The sequence below is a fragment of the Nanorana parkeri genome, unplaced genomic scaffold (genome assembly GCF_000935625.1).
Source record: "Nanorana parkeri isolate BGI_ZX_2015 unplaced genomic scaffold, ASM93562v1 scaffold1427, whole genome shotgun sequence".
In the NCBI taxonomy this organism is placed as follows: Eukaryota; Metazoa; Chordata; class Amphibia; order Anura; family Dicroglossidae; genus Nanorana; species Nanorana parkeri.
Genome location: NW_017307695.1, coordinates 152,704 through 176,620, shown reverse-complemented (window position 1 = coordinate 176,620; position 23,917 = coordinate 152,704). Strand labels below are relative to the sequence as shown.

At 39.8% G+C, this 23,917-nt stretch overlaps 1 protein-coding gene across 1 annotated transcript in view; it reads left to right on the top strand.

Annotated features, from left to right (window-relative positions):
- LOC108798207 (receptor-type tyrosine-protein phosphatase N2-like) overlaps positions 1-23,917 on the top strand; it is a 300,545-nt gene that overhangs the window by 222,491 nt on the left and 54,137 nt on the right. The window contains exons 6-9 of the mRNA XM_018569937.1: positions 13,053-13,491; positions 14,226-14,471; positions 16,839-16,879; positions 18,812-19,212. Of these exons, the coding sequence (XP_018425439.1) occupies positions 13,053-13,491; positions 14,226-14,471; positions 16,839-16,879; positions 18,812-19,212 (1,127 nt within the window). The remainder of the gene's footprint in view (positions 1-13,052; positions 13,492-14,225; positions 14,472-16,838; positions 16,880-18,811; positions 19,213-23,917) is intronic.

Genomic DNA, 23,917 nt, shown 5'->3' with positions numbered 1-23,917 from the left:
TCCTGGTTCGGCCCTGCATTTCTAGAAGTGTCTACGGTCATCTACAGCTACTGGTGACTTCAGGACTGGATATGGAAACTCTGAACAACTCTTTATCTAGACAAGCAGTGCAGGCTAGCAGTTCATTATCTATACTGGTGTTTCCTCTTGACATGTAAGGTGGCAAAAAATGTGTTGTTTCAGATTTTTTGTTTTTCAGAATTCGGGTTCGTTAATTGTAAACAAATATTCGTTGCAGTAACGTGACAAAGAAAAGGGAAAAAAATGATTTTTTTTGACAGTCCACAGAAACGAAAATCCGGACTGAAATTTCGGACTGAAATTCAAACTTTTTGTTATTTCTGTCATTTGGAAAATCAGGTGCATCCGAATGTACAAATTTCTGAAAATTCATTCGTACGAATTTCAATTCGGAACGAAACAAATCGCACATGTCAAGTTCCGTCTGCATCAGGCCTGCTGTTGGCATGATTAGCATTTGTGTTACAGTTCACACAGGACATCAGGTTTCTGGTCAGGCCAGTATGTTTGGGGTTCCTTATGGATTTTATGGTCCAGAGCTGAGAGAGTTTTCACCTGACAGCATCGCTGAAGACTTGCCTTCATGAGTGGATATGGCAGGCTAATACCCTGTAGGGGATTCTTCCCTATATTGAGACTGAATCTGTCTGAGGCAGTGCTGTTAGAACAGACTGTCATTAGCAGGGCACTGTGTGAAAGTGATTTTTTTTTCCTTTCCATCTTTTTGTCTTACTACTGGCTTTATTCAGAAACCTGTGATATTTTATACTTTACATTGGTGTCACTGATGTTTCTGGTTCCACCAGTCACTAGGGCCTGTACATCGCAAGACCTCTGAGTGTTGCTATGGTTGAAGGGTTCAGATACTGTCCTGAGCAGATTTTCAAATTCCTGCTTTTTCTGCCAATTGGCAGGCAAACTTCCTCAGGCTAAAGCGTCTGGACTTGGGGGAGTGGTCGCTATGCTAGGAGGTGTTTCAGGTCCTGTGTTGCAGGTGAATGTGAACCTTCTGGATACCATACTTAACAACAAACTGGATAGGTACGTCTCCAGTTACTGACACCCTCGAGCTGAAGCAATGGGTTTTCTGGTTACTGCATGGGATCAGTATACCCTGATCTATACTTTTCATCCCCTGAATGTTCTTCCTTGTCTGTTTGCAAGATCAAGATAGAGTGCACTTTGGTGATCCTCATTGGCCTTGCTGGCCCAGGTGGATGTGGTAAGCTGTCCTGGTAAAACACCTGGCAAATGATCTGTAGACTGTGTAAGATCATCAGGATCTCCTGTCCCAAGGACCATTTTGCTTGGGACTGTTAAAGCCTTGGTTTTCTTTTTGAGGTAGGGGCATCTATGAATGTGTGTTTCCTAAAATCCTTGTAAGGATACTTGTTACAATGTTTATCGTTAAAAATGGAAGAAATTGTTGACATGGTGCGAATCTCGTGGCTTCCACACTAGGAGTTTCTCTGTGGGACAAATCCTCTCCTTCCTGCAGCTCTGTCTGGACCAGTGTATGGGTCCCAGAACTTCAAGGCACTTCTGTCAGGACTATTTTGTTTCAGAGACTGATTTAGACCACTTGATTTAGACCTTAGTAGAAGGAGTCTCCCATGTAGTTCCCCCTTCGACCCTCTGGGGTCTAAAGCTGGTTCTCTCTGTGCTTTAAAGGTCATCATGTGAACCCATCGGAGTTCCTCTCTCTAATTTGAACCACAGGAAGGTGTTTCTTGTAGCCATCACCTCTATGAGGCAAGTGTCTGAACTGGCCGTTTTATCCTGCAAGGCACCCCTTCTTGTTTTGCATAGGGACAAGGTAGTGTTGCGACCCAGGGGTCTACTAGGAGTAGTAGTATTACACTACTGCCTCCAGGGTGATCTATCTGGGCTAAAACAGAAACCGAAGGAACATAAGCCATGCTCTGTGTTCATCTGAAGACTGCATTTCTATTTTTATAGGACCTTTAGGTGTGTACCTTTAACAACAATTATCTAGCAACTTTTATTCAGAAAACTCTTGTTTACATTAAATCAGGAGTACATATCCCAAACCAGTAAAACACTCTATCAACATCACTCAAATACAGCAAATATTGTATTAATAAAATAAAATCTCCACCTGACCTTTCATATGATGCTTTTCAAAATAAAATATGTCGGGATTTTCTGTAAGAAATACTCAGTAATAAAGGGCCAGGTGGCTTCTGTCAATCTGCCGTGATTTTAAGTTTCTTATTAGAATGCCAAGCTCTCTTCTACCCTTTATATATTATTGATTTTTGTTCAAAAGTAGTACTGCTCAGAAAACCAATGAAAACTGTTCTAAAGGTTAAATTTAATATTATAAATTTATAACCACCACATGGGTCCTTTCATGCCATGTCTGCCCTGAAAACAGTTTATGCTCTTTCACGCTTAGTTAATAAGTTAGTTAAAAGTACAGTTATAATGTGTAATAGACTACAACCTATAGCACCCACTCACTCGTCAGTTTACTATACTCACATCAGGGAAAACAGAACTCCAGGCTGGCAATGATAAACCTTGGTCACACTTTGAGAGTGAGCATGTGGTCTCCTGTGATCTGCAATTGTAATGATGAAAAAACTGATGCAAAAGTCTTCCAAAGTTGCTTTCACATAACTGGATATGGAAAAAAGTGCCATTGGGGTTGTGTATAGGATGCTATATGTACCCTTATCCCTAGAGGCTGTGCCATGCTTGGGGGGAAATTTGGTTGGTCTATGACAAGATTGGGTGAAGGTTGGGCAATGGTATTAATAATGACAATGGTAACAATAATAATAATGGATATTATTGTTGAGGGTTGTGTGGTTGATACAAATGCAAAGTGCCATGTTCCTGGATACACCTTCATTGATGTCTTTGGTGTTCCCACACACTCGTCCATATAGTTATCAGTTTTGAGGGCAATCCTTTGACAAGACTTGGTATAATAAGGCATCATGATATATATAAGATCATAATTAGGTATGTAGAGATTGAAGGCATGCAGCTCCCCAAGATTTAAAAAAAAAGATCTAGTTAAGCTAGCAGCATGTTGGGTTTGCCACAGTGGTTGGAATGTGAACTACATTTTACAAGGAAGTGTGGATGTCATTTCCAGTAGTATCTGTTTATAGGTATGTTGCATTTCTGTAGACAGGGCCGGACTGGCCATAGGGCAGACCGGGCACTTGCCCGGTGGGCCGGGCCGAACACAATCAGCTTAGCCTGATTGTGTTCAGCCGGGCAGGGCCGCTATGCCCGCGCACGGCCGCTATGCCCGATGCACATGTTGAGGTAGCTCCTCCCTCTCATTGCCCTGCTCAGAGGCCGAGCAGACAGATGTAAATGAGCGTTGGTCATCTGAGCAGGCTGATGCATACTGCACTAGTACCTGACAGACCGGCGCGCGTTTACATCTGTCTGCTCTGCCTCTGAGCAGTGCAATGAGAGGGAGCGGCTCTGGGGTATCTGTGCGGGGGTATATGGCGGCTCTGGGGTATCTGTGCGGGGGTATATGGCGGCTCTGGGGTATCTGTGCGGGGTTAATGGCTCTGTTAAACCCCCTTCCTGGCCAGGCCATTTTTCAGTATTCAGCGCTGCAACGCTGTACTGAAATGAATTTTATACCATTTTTTGGGGACACATAGAACTTTCTTTTGGTGGTATTTAATCACCACCGCGGTTTTTATTTTTTACTATAGTGAGGAAAAACTACCGTCAGTTTTGAAAAAAAAAAACTTTCCCCATAATAAATAATAAAACATTTATTATTACCCAATTTTTGGGGTAAAATATAAGAGTCGGGGTCACGTCGGGTAAAAAGACACCAAACATGTGAAGCCTTAAAATTGCGTGCGCGGCCACGAAACCTCAAAAAATGACCAAAATTGGCCATAGGCGACGCTTTAAAAGCTTTTACCGCTCATCAGTTTAGTGCTACCAGTGATTGATGGGCCTAGAATTATTGCTCTCACGTTCGTGGCGATATGTAACGTGTACCGCAATTGTCGTTTTCGTGCGTTGGCGCACCCGACGCGTATTTACGTTTATATGTACATACTTGTGGGGGTCTTAAACATTTTTTTTTTTTTTTACATTTATATGTGACTTTTTTTTTCTTTTTTTTCTTACACTTAACGTTATTGCTATCACATAGGGGGATAACAATCCCCCCTAATGTGGTAGCACAGGCACACTGACAGGTCCTCTTTATGGAGACATTAGGGGTCTCTAAGATCACTAATGTCACCTGGGGACCCCCAAAGAAGCTGATGAAGCTATAGCAGCCAGATGACTAACAGGTGAATGCAGAAGTGATGTAATACACATCACTTCCGCATTCACAGCACGGAGGGAGTTCAGCAAGGAGGAAGATGCTGATCTCCCTCCCATCTTCCTCCTGACACCCTCCCTTCCGAGAGGGTGCAGGAAGGGCAGCGGCCATGCTGCGGGAGGTGGGGCGCATGGCGGCACATACAAGCGATCAGACGGTTATACGGTAACGGCTGTACAGATTGCCATGGGATTCTGCTCGCGCGCCCTCGTAAATGACGTATATTTACGTGACCCCGCCGGGAAGGATCTGCCGTCCGCCCGTAATCTACAATGGGCGGGCGCCAAAGGGTTAATGGCGGGTATGGGGTGGCTGTGCGGTGTTATTGGCGGCTCTGGGGTGGCTGTGCGGTGTTAATGGCGGCTCTGGGGTGGCTGTGTGGTGTTAATGGCGGCTCTGGGGTTGCTGTGCGGTGTTAATGGCGGGTCTGGGGTCGCATTAACCCCGCACAGGTACCTCAGAGCCGCCATTAACCCGTACAACTACATGTTATGTACTATTATGTACTATGGATCATGATTTAACCTATTCATGTTAGCAGGGCAGAATTGTGAGCGCCTCCCACAAGCTGAGCACCTAGACGCGTTGCAGCGATCCTGCCCAGCCGACTACAAGAGGCACTTGCCGATGACTCTGTTGAGGTGGCACTGGATCACCTAATTCTGTGGAGGGGGTGCAGAATAGGGCACAGGCAGCAGCAGAAATTGGCCAGAGGTGGAAGATAATAGAATTCAACTAGTATACTATGCAATGTGTGTAGCCAGATTGCAATATCTTCCTCTTGTTCTCTTCTGTGCTTAAGTAAAGCCATGACATGTCCCCAAGTCAATGCTCAGAGTGGTGGTGGTGGGTGTTTCATTCAGAGGTTGGGGAAACTTCTTGGAGAAGCCAGGAGAATACTGAATCTGGATAAGCATGGTATGTAGTATACTACGCAAAGTGCGTAGTCAAATTCTGTTTTTTTTTTTTTATGCACAAACGAACAGTGCTGCTGATTGCTCTAGCCAACCCTACCCTGTTACCAGTCTTTCTGGGGTCAATTTCTTCATCCTGTATCCTCCTGCTGACTGTGTCAATCGGACAGTAAGTTCATTGAATTATTAAAGTGCAATTCATCCTGTCATCTTTTTAACTAATTTCATAATAAATAAACAACATGACTGGGGGAGTGGGAGATAGACAGAGCTGGGGGACAATAGGGACAGAGCATTTGGACATGGGGAAAGAGCTGGGGCATAGAGCAGAGTGACAATCAGGTGTATATGACGCAAGAAATCGGGATAAAGCAGGGGGACATGGGGAAAATAATGTGGACAGAACAGGGAATATGGGGACAGGAGGTATAGGGAGAAAGAAGGGGGACATGGGGGGGGATAAGATGGTGACAGAGCAGGGGACTTATGGAGACAGATGGAGACAGGACAGGGAACGTGTGGACAGAACAGGGGAACATGGTAAAAGAACTGGGGACAGAGCAGGGGGAGATGGAGATAGAGCTGGTTAGATGGCAGGCATCACAACCTTAAAGAATTCATTTCAGGGAGATGCCCTTCTCATTTCAGGGAGGTGCACCTCCCTGAAATAATGGCAGATAACAAGGGAAACCTTAGCTTTTCTGCTAACTGCTGCGTTGTTTTTGTTTGTATTCTGACAGCTCCTGCTGTCAGAGTAAAGAAAAATACAAAACACCAGACAGTATGGGAATGAATAGCTAGATTGCTATTAATATTAATAGTAGGCTGGCTATTGCAGCCGCCCAGTGCTGCTGTCAATGGAGAACTTTAGGTCCACCACTGCTGATTTGACAGCAGCAGAGTGTGGGTGCAATAGCCAGCCTGCTATTGGCCTATTGCAAATTTTGAAATAGCCAATAGCAGCCTAGCTAATAATTCCTATGATATTTTTTGTTTGGTTGTTTGTTGTTGTTTTTTTACTCTGATGGCGGTAGGCGGCACTGATGTCAGAATAATAAAAAAACAGACAGCAGGTAAAGGTTTGCTCTGCTAGATAAAGCAGAGTAAACCTTTCCGGGATAAAATGTTTCTTATAGCGGGAGACTCCCGGACCGTCCGGGAGAGTTGAGATGTCTGAGATAGGGGACATGTAGCGGTACAGTCAGAATAGTCAATTTTGTTTTGCTGTTGACTTTGGATTGTTTGTTTCCTTGTAATTAGTGCAGTAGAATGAAAAATGTATATACAAATAGACAAAATATAAAAATAAACACAGTAGTTATTAATGCTATATCTGAATACAAAGGTTGAACTAGCCTCCAGAACGACCTGGTGGACTTTCCAACAGCAGCTAAAGCCCTAGTCTAAACAGATATATCATGGGCATGCTGTTTTAATCATTACCGTATTTTTCGCTCCATAAGACGCACTTTTTTCCCCCAAAAGGAGGGGGAAAATGTGCCTGCGTCTTATGTAGCGAATCCCGACGCCCGAGACATGCACAGCGCCAGCTGTTTCAGCGGTCACTAACTACAGCTTCTGTCACAGCTTCTATCATAGAAGCTGTGACAGAAGCTACGGTCTGTCGAGTGCTCCATAAGGCGCACCGGACCTCCCTGTGTCCTATGGTCCGGTGCGTCTTATGGACCGCAAAATACAGTAAATGTTAACTTAGGAAAGCTTAAGATAGGTTAAAAGCAATCTAATCAATCTTGACCATTACATTATTTTTATTCTTTTACTTAGACAATAAGAACATGTCTCCAAAAAAACAAAAGGGAGGAGCAGAAAAAATCAGGCAGAAATATAAAAAGTCTTTGGAACTTGATCAGAAATGTGTTAAAATTACGGATATGTTCAGTCATTATCCAAACAGTTCAAGTGATTCCATGGCAGGGGCAACACACACAGAACTTATCCCCTGTAAATAGGGAGCTGCCTTAGGCCTGAGGTGGCTACCTAATTTGCCTAATTAGAGAGGTGCCTGCACTCCTGGCAGCCCACATTTTATTACCTGTATGCTAGCTCCACATTCTGCAAGCATCCACCTGAGTGTCAGCATTCTCTGCTACCAACAAAGCTTTCAATTTGGAGCGGAAATTGCGTATCACAGCAGACTTCTCAGCCAATAGAGTATTGTCTTTGACAGACCAGGAAAAAGCTGTCAGTGAGGTGGTGTTGTGGTTCGCCTGTGTACGGAATTGGTGTTATTTGCCAGAGTTGCTGGAGAACTGTGAGTGCCATTTCGGGAGCACTGACCTGTACAGGCTGTGGAGAATGGCTGGGGAGGGTGAGATCCACTGAGGATATATTGTTGCAAGGTTTGCATGTTGGTTGTTGCAAAGCTTGTGTGTTGGCTGGAGCCTTCCTATCTTACTGGTTGCTGGCCCTGCCCCTCAATTGTGCTTCCGGTTTTGGCCCCGCCCCTAGAGTGCAAGGGGGTGGGGCCTGTTGGGGGTCATGTGATTGGGCTGCTCAGTCAAAAATGCCCGGGCCATTTTTTGTCCCAGTCCGGCCCTGTCTGTAGACATGACTTGACCTATTCAGTCACATCACTACTGTTTTAGTCAATAAGTAAAAACTACTGACCCAATGCATCAAACTGGAAAGTGTCCCAGACATATCACAGATGGATTGTAACTGCATGTCATGACACGTTACAAAACCATTCTAATAAACATGCAGGCTGTCATTGATTTCCTCTCCTGATGAAAATGTTAGCTGCATGGCTGTCATGCTAATCCCATAGCTTTAATCTTTTAGGTCTTTGTACCAGAACAAGTATTCAGATAAGGAGTTCTGACTTTTCTCTGACTTACTGTATATGATTAGTTGTTCAGGGTTATTTAGACGTTATCAGCATAACAGCCAGGCAATTAATATTTTCATAATATGGTCCTTAATGGCAGACCCATATTTCTGTCATTGCAGGTTCATTTTAAAGTAAATATAACAAACATTAAAAAAATAACATTTCTATGAAAATGTAAGAAATAGATATGCTATTTTGGTGAAATAATTTAGCTGTGCAATTAATGGTTAGCCTTTGTCAAATTTTAGTCAAATTAGCCTAAAATTTTGAACTGCGGACTGCTCAGGAAAACAATTTTGGGAAAGCAACTTTTAAGAAAACCTTTCCATGTTGTTTTTTTACCTTTTTTGTGTGAATGCAATTATTTAATTTAAAAAATCATATAACAATACATAATAAAGAAACAAAATACAATTACTGTATATTCTTGTATACTGTTCCTTTAAATTTTATATGTTCTTGTTTCTTCAACGTTTACTTTTGTTTAAAAAAAAAAAAAAATCGAACAAAAATGATAATACACAAAAGTACATGTTATTGCAGAAGGAGACTCTATAACCCGCTCGGCAATGCATTTCAACAAATAGCGACATTTTTCTGAAATATCGCCAACATTTAGACAAAGAGAAAGTCAATCCCTGTAAGAAATGTTAATCAAAAGTTGAGGTTAAGTGTGTGTGGCCAGAATTACAATCTACTTAGATCTATTGAAATAAATTCTGACTTAACCAATCACTGTTTTATACACAGTGATTTATACACAGTAGATATATAAGTGAATAGCCGAACAGTGTTCGGCTCACTTCACTTCTGATCGGTCATTCACTCGGCTGCCCTCGGCAGCTTTGTGAATAGACCCCTTCATTTTAAGGTTGTAGGTTGATTAAATCTCATGCTAGCTCACACACCTTTAAATGTTTGTACCATTCTGTTTTTTTCTGATCAACACTTACAGGGTTATTAACAAAAGGGTGAAGAGTTTGGAGACGGCAGGAGGAGTGAACAATCTAGGACTGGAACATGAGCTGAATTGGATAATTTTTCCAAATCAGCTATTTTGGCCTAGATTGTTTATTTCTCCTGCCTTCTCCCAACTCTTCACCCTTTTGTGAATAACCCTATAAGAGTACATTGTACAATCAGATTGTAACATGTGCCACCAACTATAAGTGTAATCCATTTTTTTCCAAAATGAATCTAAAAGCATGACTTCTATTTAACTGAATATAGTTTCCTCTGTTTTAGTTTTGGGTAGAATGTGAAACAGTTAGAACCCCTTTCAGTTTTTTTTTACTTCTATCTGTGCCCCGCAGGGGAGATTAACCTTCACTTTTTGGTCTTGGTGACCCTTTTCTCCAGTACAGAAAGTGATGGGAAATCAATTTTTCAGTTGTCACGTGAACTGGAGGAGAGCAATAAATGTCCATTCAGGAAACCTTTTCTGGTGACATACATAGTATTTGAGGTTGAATAAAGACACTGGTCCATCAAGTTTCATCTGTCTAAGAGGAGATATTCTCTCACTTTGGAGAGATCTCCTTATACTTCTTGTTGTGTCTCTGGGACAAGAAGTGAAGGTAAATCTCCCTGACGGAACCAAATAGACAGCTGTCCTAACTAATATTTATTCACTGCTCTATATAAAATAAAAAGCAAAGTTTTGGCTTTACGTACTCTTTAACCTCCTGCCGTCCACCCGTTGAGAAATAACGGACAACGGCAGACTCACATTTGCGGGTTGCCGTCTCCAGACGGCTTTTTTTTCCTGCTAGGGCAGAAAAAACCCGCCCGTTCTTTACAGTCGTTACCGGCTGTTTCACATACACACTCTATAGCCTGCCAATCGTATGTATGTGCTGTCTTTGTGCCCCCTTCAAGTGCCGCTGCTACCGCCCCCCGACTGACCCCTCGCCTTCAATCCCGGGATCCGCTAGCCCATCTGCGGCCAGGGACCGGCTTGGGAGGGCGTCAGGAGGTAAGATGGGAGGGAGATCAGCATCTTCCTCCTTGCTGATCTGCCTCCGAGGTCTGAATGCAGAAGTGATGTATATTACATCACTTCAGCATTCACCTGTCAGTCACCTAGCTGCTATTGCCAGAAAGAAGAAGCTGATGAAGCAGATCTCTGCACATATAAATGTAAATAGGCGTTCGGAGTGAGAGCAATCATTCTAGGGCCATCAATCACTGATAACACTAAACAGATGAGCCGTAAAAGCTTTTAAAGTGTCGCCTACGGCCAATTTTTGGTGTCTATTTACCCAACGTGACCCCGCCTCTTATATTTTAGCAAAACATTGGGTAATAATAAATGTTTTATCATTTAATATAGGGGAAACTGTTTTTTTTTTATTTTCAGTAATCTTTCCTTAATATAGAAAAAAATAAAAACCCCAGTGGTGATTAAATACCACCAAAAGAAAGCTCTATGTGTCCCTAAAAAATAGTATACAATTAATTTCAGTACAGCGTTGCATGACGGAATAAATGTCAGTCAAAGTACTGCAGCGCTGAATACTGAAAAATGGCCTGGACAGGAAGGGCGTGTAACACCGCGGACTTCAAGTGGTTAAATGAGATTTCCCTGCTTTTGACTCTGATGCCATTTGCACACAACCCCTTACTCAGTCTTCATTATGATCACATTCCTCACTTGTCAGCTGCTTTTTCTTCATACTGTAGAAAACCCGGTAAAAACAGCCTATCTTGGCTTTATAGCCATGATAGCATGGAGACACACAGGACAAGCGTAGCTTCTAAACATGATATTGTAAAATTCTGGTAAAACCTTAATCAGTGGAGGAAACAAGGTCATTGCATATCTGCTCTACCCTCCTCCTTCACAGCATTTGTTAAATTATGAATTCTGACTGGTTGATAGGGGTTACTGCGCTTTGCTCTTTGCCTTATTAAATAAGACTGTGTATGTATGGAATTTGTTTTCTGCATAACTGAACACAGCCTCAGATATGCACTTAATTGTAGCTGAAATCTGAAGAATGTTCATGATTAGGCCTAATTAGAAAAGGACAAGTAACCTGCTGGGATTTTTAATAAAGTAAATATACCAATAAGGTTTTCATAATGCAATGGCAAAACAATAGTACAGCATAATCGCCGGTAATTAATGACCATGAACAGAGACAGAGAAAAATAGGCTGAAGTAATTAGGAGTCACATTTTCTGACAATCAAGTTATACAGAAGTTTCAGTAAAACATTTTACTGTGTTGGTATAGTAAAATAATATAGATGTAAAGAAAAACATTTACATGAATATTTGAAATATAAAAACAACAATGTTGTACTATAGAGGCCCAAACTAGAGTTCACAAACTGCTGATCGCTTAGCTCACAGCTTCCCCCTGCAGAGAGCAGTGACTGCCAGTCACTGTTCCCTGCAGGGATTCCCCCCTCCCCTCTCTGTTTCTCCAGTGCTCATTGGAGGGACAGACAGGGGAGGGGGCACAGTTGGCTCAAACTTCAGAGAGGGAGAGTCAGCTGTCAATCAAGCAGCAGGGTAGATAGCGACAATATTGTCAGGTACATGTAGTCCTGTGACCCAAAAGAGAATTATAGCCAAAGAAAAAAGGTTTGGCTATAGTTCTCTTTTAAAGGAAAACTCAATTATTGTTAAAATGAATGTGAACTCATTACTAATTATTAATACATTTACGACTTTTAACTGTCTTTATCATCTACAATCTACTGCAGTGGGCAGTTGCAGAAAGGGCTTCTGGGACTTGAAATCCCAGACCAGGTAATAACATTACGTCAAGCAATCCCTGAGACCTCTCTGCAGACTACATTACAGTAGGGTACTACAACCTCATCCATGGCCCACCCACAATGTGATTGGAAAATGGTTCTTGCCTCAAAAGGGGTCTCATTGTTGCATGGACTGTACTGTGCAGCGCAGTAGAGCCAAGTGCCATTTGTTTATATTCTGCACTTGTGCACAGCAAACTGAATGTTATATTTTGTGACATAAAGGCTGGATGCTACTTTTAACAAGAATTCAAAGCCCTCTTCTGTCATAAATAATGGGTTTATGATTTCATGCCTCAGGTTGCATTTCAATTTACTCTTCTATTCCATCACTATCCTGTCTACAACTTGGTCACTGAGCAGTGCTTTTGATTGGAGCGCTGAACAGGGAGTGTGGCAGACCCTGTGTTGAGCAGTGGTCCAACTGTCTATTGAGCTGCTAACACAGGGTAATTCAACTCTTGCTGTAGCAAATAGGACTACAAAGTGCACCTGCACTCAAAACGTACAAAACAGGAACTCCATAAAGCAATGATGAAAAGCAATATTATTTTTTGCTTCATACATAAATAGTGAATTATTAATTTAATGAATCAAATCAAAATTATGGTCAAACAGTCAGATTTCAATAGGTATGGCTAACCTTGGTGATCCTATTGACAGCAGCTTGTGACTGGAGGAATAAGAGATGGGGTTCACAGATTAATCAGACTACATTTTGCATAATAGCTAAATGGGCGATGAATATTTGGGAATAGCATCATGTCCCAGAAAAGTTTCATATACATCCATAGACTAAAACCTTTTAAGTACATTATTTTTGTTCTACACAGTTAAATAGCTTTTCACCTTACATCTATATTGCTGAGTATTGTGTCTTGACTGCTGCTTTCTTTAAACTTATAACAAAACAAATATAAAACAAAGTTCTTTATTTCAGCAAACTACCATTTTAAGTGATATTCCACTCTTAAAAAGTTTCTCTGGGGATCCTGAAAGATCATTTTGAATTAAAGACTATTTGCAACATTAGCAATTGGATTTTTGTTACTTGTTTGTTTTAGCTAATTGAAAATGTGTCACCGTTATTGTCAGGGATATAAATGACAAAAGTTTAATATGGCATTAAATCACTTTGTTTTTCTTTCTATTTTCAGAACTCGAAGGGAAAAACTCCAGGTCTGTTATTTGCTCCGACGTCCTATCAGAAAACTCCTGAGATGGTTGCAAAGACCTTATCTAAACCTTCCGCTGACAAACTGCAAAAGGAATCAGAAGCACAGGGTGAAAAGAAGACTTTACTGGCAGCATTAAAAACCTACCTTTCACAAAAGCCTGTATCACATGGTCCTGATAATCCAGATCCAAATGGGAGAGCAAAAGTTTCTCTAATGTACTCTAATAAATACCATACCCCACAACTGAATCAATATGATAAGGTGCTTCCTAAAGATGATGAAAAGAATACTTATCAAATCCAGTCTTACCGTCAGAGAGCGCAAGCTAGAGTGTTAACAAGGCCAAGTCTTGGAGCTATGATTTATAAATCCAGTTTTCGCCAAGAAGACCCAAATGACCCGCTGAGTGCTGTGGATGGTAATAAATGCTTATTTTCAGACATTTGTTTCATTTATAGTGCAAGAGGCAACTTTTAATAGAACTAGACTGTACTGATGTTTTCTCGTGTTTGTTTTTACCATGTTGCTTTAGGGGACTATGTATAAAACTGGGGTAGTGCACAAAGAAAAATGATGATGCTGATAACTATCAATCAATCTGCATATTTGTGGGTCCCTTACACAGACACTGTGTAAGGGACCCACAGGCTCCATTTACATATAGCGTTTGCGTTACCCGCATGGGACGAAAACGCTAACATTTCTATTTCGCACGGATTCCGCTTGTTTGCGGCTATTACATAGCCGCGAACATGCAGAATCCACCATATTATCGTGCTTGCACTACTTTGGGGGCCGCATGGTTTCCTACTGCGCAGTCCTCGCAATAGTCTGAACAGTGCACATTAAAGTGCATTGTTTTTTCTGTTTAGAGCGGCTCCGCATGTATTCATACAGCCGAATACGTTGTATGAATACATGCGCTTCAGTGTGAATGGAGCCTTACATTGCTTATGACAGCTGTCCGACTATGGTCCTTACTTCATCTCTATGTTGAACAGAGGTTATTTTAGCCATGTTAAAGAGGATTGCTAAGCCTCACTTATGGAAAGGAGCACCAAAACTGTTTAAAAAATAGTTTTCTACAAAATAGTACTCAATAAATTATATATATGTGTTAACACTCTTTTACCTTGTCTGTCTTTTGCAAAGAAACCTTTATCCAGAATGTGGTCAAGGAGCTGGGCAAACATAAACTGAACATCGATAATCTTAGCCCAAAAGAGCTGGATGAACTGGCAGATGTGATTGCTGATACTCTGCAGATTGTGGATGGTGAACAAGTTGGTGCCAGGAAACTGGCAAATGAAAGAGGAGCACAGGAGCTAAAAAGAGTGGAATCGTATGAAACCTGGGAACATGATGAGCTCAACAGAGGAGTTAATGACACTTTTCAAGGTAAAAAAAACAGCAATATTGTAGCATACATAGCACTACACTAAGGATCATATGAAGTATGGGAATTCAGAGGGATTCCATGTTCCAAAACATTTTTTATATTTTGAGGATACTTTTCTTGATGTGATGAAATACTTAAACCAGAACCCCAGGCAAGTAGAAAACATCCTAAATTGTAATGTAATTGCTATATAATAGTATATACCACAAATTAGATTATGGAGAGACCATTGCACAGTGTCATCTATTGTAAGTTTAAGGGACTGAAAAGAAGATTATAATTCAGATTTCATGAGGGGCAGAACACAAGAAGGATCTAAACAGCTGGGCAATGCCCATTCATAGATCAATGAGTGGGCAGGTAAGAGGTTGGCACAGGAATATGTAAAACTGTGATACATTTTAAGTCTTTCTAAACCCCAGAAAAATAGTGTAATATATTGAAGCTTACCAGTCCTCCAGTCCTTAGATGTGGTGGCTGCATTAATCTTACTTTTTAAGGCTTTTTTCTTTATTTTGACCTGGTGATCCTGCCAGTAACACAATTTCTGTCCTAAGGTGACAACACTCGCTCAAGATACTCTGTATATGGAGGTGCCTTACTACTTGACTACCCATTGCCCCTTTCTCTCCTCCTTCTTTGCTGGGAATAATGTAACATATAACAGTCAGCATAGGCAGAGAGTGCAGAAATGTATCAGCTTATAAAAATTCTGGCAAGATATACAGATTTTTCTTTGCATGTTTCAAACAGATCAAAACCCACCAAAATAAAGCAAATAAGAGAAGTCCATTAGGGTTTAATATACAGTATATACGGTATATACGGTATAACATTCCACACTTTCCTGTCAAGATGCACTGTACTAGATCTTTGAGTGCTTCTTGGACTTTTCAGCATGTGTCACATGCCTTTTGGTACTATACTATGCTGTCTCTCTTTTACACATATTGTCACTGTGTTGCCTTGAGGACGGGACTCTGTGTGGCTCCCTAAATGTTGGTTGCATGACCTATGTGACGCTATGGAATTAAAACTGCACTGATGATGATTAAGATTGCACAGTGTAATCCATTCCTATCACTGTCAAGTTGTCCCCCTTATTGCATTGGCCATAATGGAGTGCAGCTTAGGATCATATATTTCAAGATTTCTAAAGCTGCCAACGGGTCTTTTGTTCATACATTCTTTAGGTTCTACCATATGGACATTTCAACTTTGCCTGATGCCGGCTTTGAGCGTAATGTCCTTCAGGCAGCTCTTTGAGGTGCAGACAACACTCCCTTTTTTCTGTTGTTTTTTCCTCAGGATATTAGCAATTGTCTGCTAATAGTAATTGTTTGCTGTGTTGTGAAATATTCTGGTGGACTGCTTTTGGTCTTCCTGAAGGTTAAAGACTTTCAGTGTACCTCAATGTATGAAAAAAAATTTGATTTTTTTTTAACCCACCATAAAAATCCTTTTTTTGGTGTCCATTAAGGGACACAGGTCTGTGTTTATGAACATGCTCTTGGTACTATTTTGCTACAAAACTGAGGCATGCTGGTAGTAGGAGCTGTTATTCTGGGCTGTCCTACCGTTTTTTTTAAACTTTTTTTTTTCTTTGCCAATGTCCAATCTTCCTATAGGTGGCAGAATAACTTAAACGTTAAAAACTTCCTATGTTCCTCAATGGACTCCTATAAAATGATTTTACGGTTACTACAAAAACTATTTCAGACATAAAACTTTTGAGCTTGGCAGTACAATCAGTATTCAGTTTAGCAGAATGTAAGTTAATAGAACCCTCTGTACATAAAATTCTACATAAATAACTTTGTGTGTAGTTTATCACTTGACGCCTGTGACCTGCAGTCAATAGTCTCCATTTGGGAATTGCTGGAGATTTTTCTTGAAAACTTGTTAAGCAGTAAATTTGCTGTAATAGTGTGTTCTGTTTTACATTATGCATGAAGAATAAATACTATTTACATAATCTCTTTCTAAAAGAATCAATTTAATGATTTCCTGAGCTGCGTTTATACCTGTACATCACCTTCTCACAGTCAATATACAGCTTCATAGGATACGCACAGAATTCGTCCTATTAATATTTTACAGCTAGATTGTGATTGTAAATATACTAGTATGTCACATTAGTCCAGAAGATAAACAGCTTCTTTGAATAAATAAAAATGCAAAGAGTAATTGGTGCTTTCTCTACAACAGAACTCATTCGACAATAGTAAAGTAATCACCATGTCCATTCATTGGTACCTGCTTGATCCTTAAAGTCCAATTTTGTAGTAGATTAAGTGATTGTTTACTGTATTATTGATTAAGTGCTGGGTAAAGACCATTACTATTAACCTTTTTTACTATTGCAGGTCAAGGAACAAGCACAAAACCATCACAGCCTGAAATAAAGGTATTTTTATTATGCATGTTTGTGATTTGGGAGTGCAAGGCCTTGAATATCCATTATTTGCATACTGTACATAAAGTGGACCTAAAATAGAAGAGTCATTTTGCCCTTTTGTCTTGAAGTCCTACTAAAAAATAGCACTGCACTTCTTGGTATGCAAGAATGTCTAGACACATCTGTGCCTACAGCCTCACAGCTCTATACCCGCAGTGTGAAATCCAAGGCACTGCTTGCCTTAGATGCTAGTCTCAGGACGGTTGAAGTGAGAATTGGTGATGGCACTAGTGTGCTGCTCACTGTTCTTGCTGAAGGCTCTGACATGAAGAAGCAAAACCCTCTGTTTCTACCAAGATGGCAACCTCCACACAGAGACACAGTACAGAACAAGGTATTGTAAGTCAGTAATAGGAAAATATCAGCCACAGGTAGACCACGGGCAATACTGGTGGATAGTCCTTTGCTCTCTACCTGCCTCTTTGGGCACAGTTTGCAGAAGTCAGTTCCTCTTTAAAGCCCAGCTGTAGTTAAAAAATGTTGTTATGGTCTGGATAGAGTAGGGAAGAGATTAAACCTCTTATATTGCTTTATTTGAACCATATATTGCTGTCTGTTTATTTATTATGTGTATTTATATAGCGCCCATAATGTGCGCTTTACATACTGCACATTCACATCAGTCCCTGTCCTCAAGGAGCTTACAATCTAAGGCAGATTAGTTTCAGCTGAATTGACTTCACCACGCAATTACCAATTTCATCACGTTTTTTTGTCAGGGCCAGTGTTAATAGGTCTTGGGCTTGTGTTAATGACATCACTTTGACATCAGATTTAGGTGCTTCCGAGATCATTCAGAATTAATTGACAGTTCCTACTGACCTGCCTTTGATCATAAAAACTATTTGAAGTGAACAAAAGCCCATCAACACAGGTTTTAAAGTTGCCAAGGTGAAGTTTGCTTACAAAAGGGAATTATCTCCTTTTTTTCTTTTTAGATGATGTTTTCAGAGGGTAAAAAAGGGTATAGTGTAGTTTGTTTGTGTTCTTTGTAATTGTGTTTATTTTCCTATTTGCTTTTGCATTTCATCTTTATTTGCATACTGTCATACTTTAAGAATCAATAAATAAATAAATAAACAAAACCTTAAATATAGAAAATAAGAAACAAAAAGTTGCAGACTTGATGGACAACTTGCTCTTTTTCTCTTGTCATTCTTCAAAGTTTTACTTGTTGTACCTTATGGGTTTTTTTTAATTTCTGTAAACCACATGAATAATTTCAAAGAAGCCTGTTGCACCCTAAAAAACACCAACATTCACCCTAATTTTACCTTTCCTATTCTATGCATTTTCCCAACATTTTGCCCCAAATTTTCACTGAAATTTCATGGAAATTAAAACTCCCAATTGTGCTCATTTCTAGTCAGGACAGAAGTGATGGAAAAGAACGTGGCTGAGTTAGGCTTCAATTAGGAGTGTGCTTTGAAATCCTGGATAAACATAATATCAAATGATATACCTTTTGAAATGTTTCTGATTAGGAAGGTATATACTGTAGCTACAAACATGTGGATGCCTTAAAACTTACATATTTGTGTGAGAAATGTGGTTCTTGTTTTGCTTCATTGATATTTAGAAATGTCAATGTGATTTGCTTCCACTTAATTTGGAATTCCATACAAAGGTTTGTTTTGTTATTCAGTTTGTACATGTTGATAAGAATTCCCCTCACTTCCTTTACCAGTGACATGACAGCAAGTGAGAGTAAAATTTCCCAATAGGAATATGTACAGCACTAAAACCTGACAGAGCATCTAATGCTTCTCCACATAAAGACAAGAAAAAAAAAATTTTGTCTGTATTTTCACCTTTTATTTTTACAAAAAGTATAACTCTTTTTTCAAAATTAATTGAGTCTATTTTTTTCTTTTGTAACAGGATAGAGAGACAGACCTAAAGAATGAGAACCTGCAAGACTTTACTGGAAATTCTTTGCCACACGAATTCCTAAAAGAACCTTTTGGCAAAGGACTAAACAACTTTGGAGATTTCCATTACAACTCAGATGACGATGACGATGACGATGATGATGAAAAGAAAGCTGGCACTGAGAATGTAAAAAGTGAGACATACACTAAAGAGTTGACAGCTCAGAAGAAATCCGCTGAGTCTGACTCAGATTCCAAAGAGGAGATTGAGTATCAGCACTTGGTGCAGGAGAGTTTTTCACAAGGTGACAGAACATTTCAAGGACAGCCAAAGAAAATGAGGCAAGAAATACAGCTCCAAGTGACATCTTCTAGCAATGACAAATACGGATACATTGTGACACAGAAGACGTGAGTGATCTACTACTTTTTAAAATAATGCTATACATGTTTAATGCATTGTATATGAAGTTGTGGGGTCAAACCCAATCTTAATCCTAGAGCAATCCTTGCTCAGCAAACTACTGGAACATGAATGCAAAATTCCCGATTTCCTGAAATTCGTTATTGGACGAATTTCGTTGCAGCAAAACGACATTAGGAAAAAAAAATTACAACATTTTCCCTCTCCAAGAATTCTATGGTTAAAGTACAGAGGTGAAAGTGTAGTGGTTAGAGGACAGGATTGCCATTGTCAAGGTTGCAGGTTCTAATCCATGGCAGGGAGAGTAATGGATAAAGATTTTTTTTTCTTTGCTTTTGAATTGGCATTCTCCTATTGACCTAAATGACTGAATGTCATTTTTTTTTCCTAATGTGATTTTGCTGCAACGAAATTCGTTATTGGACGAATTCCGTTGCAGCAAAATGATTTTTTTTTTACAGTCTGCAAAAAATGAAAAAAAAAAAAGCGTGAGGTTTCCCCCATATTTAATTTCGGACCCGAAAAACGAAACTAAACTAATTTTTTTTGTTTCAAAACTAAACAAATTTTTTTGTTTCAAAACGAAACTAAACTAAACAAATTTTTTGCTGGTGCACATGTCTACTGGAGAATAGAGGAACTGCAGCTTGGGGTACTTCTTCTTGACAGCAAGGGGTACTTGTTTCTGGTCAATTTTATTTTGAAACCACAAAGTTGGGATAGGGCGACCACCAGCTGCATCACCAACCTGGCCTGGAGGAGGTGAGAGGCCTGCTTTGATACCCTTTTTGCTACATTCGCTGCCTAAAATTATGTACCTATGTTGTTTGGTACTGCTGCCCCTCTTGTTCCACTGAGATTGCGTTCTGTACCATAGAGAAACTCATACATGGAGGCACATAGGTTAAATAGTTATTGGGGGCTGGCACCAAACTCTTCATTTGGGACAAATGTTGCTTGTGTATTAGGAGCAAAAGTGCAGTTATTACTGTATTACACTATGCAGCTTTGGGGGCCTGGTATTTAGAGGCAGCATAGGGATTCATCCAAGTGTAACAACATTGGGGAATCAATTTTGATATAATGTATACCGTTCAGGGATTTATTTCAGACTGTCAAGACAGCAATTAATAAGCTTTTGATTTATAGATGCCTTGAATGGGCAAAGTGACAGAGTCTCTTTAAAGACTGCTTGGCAATTGCAGTTAGACCTATTATTTATTATATTTGTTATTTCCTAATTATATTTATTGTATTATTAACACTATCTTGTATTACACACTGGTATGTTAATCCCTTTGTTACCAGCCCTTAGGCTTTATAATCAGCCAGTAATCCCTCAGTAATTAATTTGAAGTGCAAAAGGAATCCTGGCCATTAATCTGCACTGTTAAAAATGTCTAGTATATCCTTTTTTTGTACTGTTTTTCTTTATACTTTTATATTTTGTCATTGAAAATGTTCTGCAATGACAGCTGATTTGTGCAGGGAATCGCTGTAGCTGCTAGCTGTCATTGCAGTGCATTTTATTGACTAAATAGAGAAATAAATGCATCCTGACACATTAGTAAATAGATATTTTAGAAACTTTTGACACTGCATTTTCGTGACCAAGATTGCTCGGCTGTTTACACTTATGCTGAAGGAATTTAAACTGGACTCGCCTCACTTGCTTCCAACTTGCCGTTCATGTTCTAAACTTGATGTTCCTACATAGCAAAGTCAGATTAATTACATAATAGTAGATTGTGTGTTTCTATGGATAGTTGACATGCAATTATAGCACATAGTTAAAATGCACTTGTATTGATGAATACAAATATAAAGGAGGAAGGTTTGAAAGGGAGACAATGTCCTCTTACTTTTTTATAATGAAGGTTTTAGGACCTATTCAAACCTTTGCGTCCATTAACGCATGAACATAATGCACGTGTACTTGTGCATTAAAGTGGTACTAAAGGCTTGGTGTTTTTTACCTTAATTAATTCTCTGCATTAAGGTAAAGAACACCCAGTACTTTTTTAAACCCCCGCCTCTCTACATATACCTGTAGACTTTTGTATCCTCCTCCACGTCCAGGAAGATTTCCGTTCCCCAAGCTCCCTGGTTGTGGGGGCGGGTACTGAGGGCAGAGGAGCCATAGGCTTCTTCTGCTGTCAGTCAAACTGTAATTGCAAGAGTGAGGTGTGGCTGGCCTCACGCTGTGTGTGTCTATAGACGCACACAGCTAGGTGTGGGCATGGCCGTGAGCATGCACACCTGGGTGCCTCCACAGCAGCCAGCTAGCTGATGGAGACACCCGTACGGGGAGTTGGGGACAATGGTATGGATACCACTAAAGAACGAGGGAATACAAATATTTAAATAATAAGGTTTAATATCACTTTAAGGCGCGTTGTGTTAGGCAGATCTCAGTGTGCCTGAATGTATGTATTTTTGACAATGCAGCACTCAATGCAGAACTCAACACATTCACATCTGTGGTTTGCGGTCTCACCTCAGGTGGATTAATGTCTACGATATATGTGCAGTGGGAAAGCATGCAGAATGAATGGAAATACACTACAACACTATCTTGCATTACCATGTGTTTCAGTAATGAGCATTAAAATTAAAGGTGTGAATCTAGCCATGGTGTACTTGACATTTTGGTATTAGAATAGATTTGTTAGTCCCCACCTTTTGTACATATTAGAAGCCTCTCCCAATCCTAGTTCATCCCCTTTCTTATGCTGATGAACTCCAATGTATATATATATATCATATATATATGTATCATATATATATATATATATATCGATCTATATCTATAGATCTATAGATCTAGATCTATATCTATAGATATAGATCTATATATATATGTATCTGTAAGGAAGTTAGGTTGTACAAAAATTTGGCACCACAGTGATTTTCTTGTTAACTGGCTGTCACACCTAACTCATTCAGGCCTGAAAGATTTGTCAAGTTAATAGGCAAAGAATATGGCAGCATAACAGCATACATGTCTATCAGGACATTTTCAAAATACACTATACCTTCATTAAGTGGAAGAAGTAGAAACTCTATCTTCACAGTATTAAAGTCATTACAAAAGACACATGTGTAAAGGAAAATTAAAGGAAGATGTGCTTTTTCCCCCTACTTTTTCGTAAAAGTGACTTTCCTGCAAGCCCATATAGAGCTGTGTTCAAAGTTTATTATTTGGACTGATCACACCCATGAGACGCAGGATTGAAATCCATTATTATAGTCTATGGTGTTGAAATGCCTGCTTTTCTCTGCCAAGCCTCCTCAGGTTAAATGAAACGAGCCACTCTTCCATTCAGTCAGAGGTAAGAATTTCTATCAGGGATGTATCTCAAGCTGTAATGTTTAAATTGACCTCACAACACTGGGAAGGGGTACAGCAATTTCGCAAGGTAATTTTAGCACAGTTTCTCAGCATCTTGCCTAAAATAATTGAACAACTCTTCATCTTCAGCCTGTAAAATAATCAGGGGACTAAGTCTGGCTTGCAGCGGGTTGATTTGCCACTTTGAGTTATTTTTGTGCTTTCTGAACCCTTAGAATAGATGACTCTCGATTCCACCATGGAGAGAGTTAAATTGATTCTTGCACTCTGCTCTCTAAATACTCCACATTTCCATAAGGAATACAGACATAACAGATGTGACAAAGAAAAGTAAAAATACCACTGGTCAACCTTAAATTCATTCCTGTTTTTTTAAAGCATGGGCCACTTAAGTAGATCAGTAATGTAGAATCAGATGTAGTAATCATTTCAAAGCTCAACTCACAATAATTTTTAGTTTTTGGTGAAGTCGTTAGGATTATGACCACCCAAAACACATTTCTATTAGAGTAGAGCAGAGTGGGGGAGGCTTAGAATCTCTCTCATGTTTTAATTACCTGCCTGTGTCCTTACTTCCCATCATTTCCTATTCTAGTGACAGTGGGGAAGGATTAGAACATCTCCTGGGTTTGTACGGCTATCCAAGTCTCTGTTGAGAGATTTCGCTTCACTTTCTGACAGGCAGTGAAGAAAAATCTGCAACAGATTATACAAGGGGGTATTAAAAAGTAATGCCTGTTGAAATATAGAATGTTTAATTATGCATGGATAGAAGTAATGAACATACATACAGTTGGCCTATACAGTACATTCCTCTATTCAGAGTTATCCTTCCACATAGTCCCGATCGTGTTCAATGCATTTGCACCACTGTTTTACCCAGGCTTTAAATCCAGTTTGGAAAAATTCTACAGAGCACTCTTTGCTTCTCATTCAATGCCTTGTCAACAGTTTCAGTTTGTCCCTTCTTAAACCTCTTTACCCAGTTTTTAACATTGCTCATGTCAATTAATGCATCCCCATGCACATTCTTCAGGAGTGTAAGGCTCTCAACAGCAGAACAATCCTCTTTCATCAGAAACTTAATTACCACTGATTTTTCAACGTCTTATCCATTATTCATTTCCCACTATTTAAAAAACATAAGCACACTGTGACTGAGTTAGACCATGTGTATGACATATATCAGGCATTTTGCTACAATTGCACATGAACAGCACATATGAAACAACAGGCAGTAATTACGATACCCCTTCATGGTTGTGTATGTATATATATACATATATATCTTATAAGAATTAAAAAACTTTGCGCCAGAATAATATTGTTTTATGTGTGTG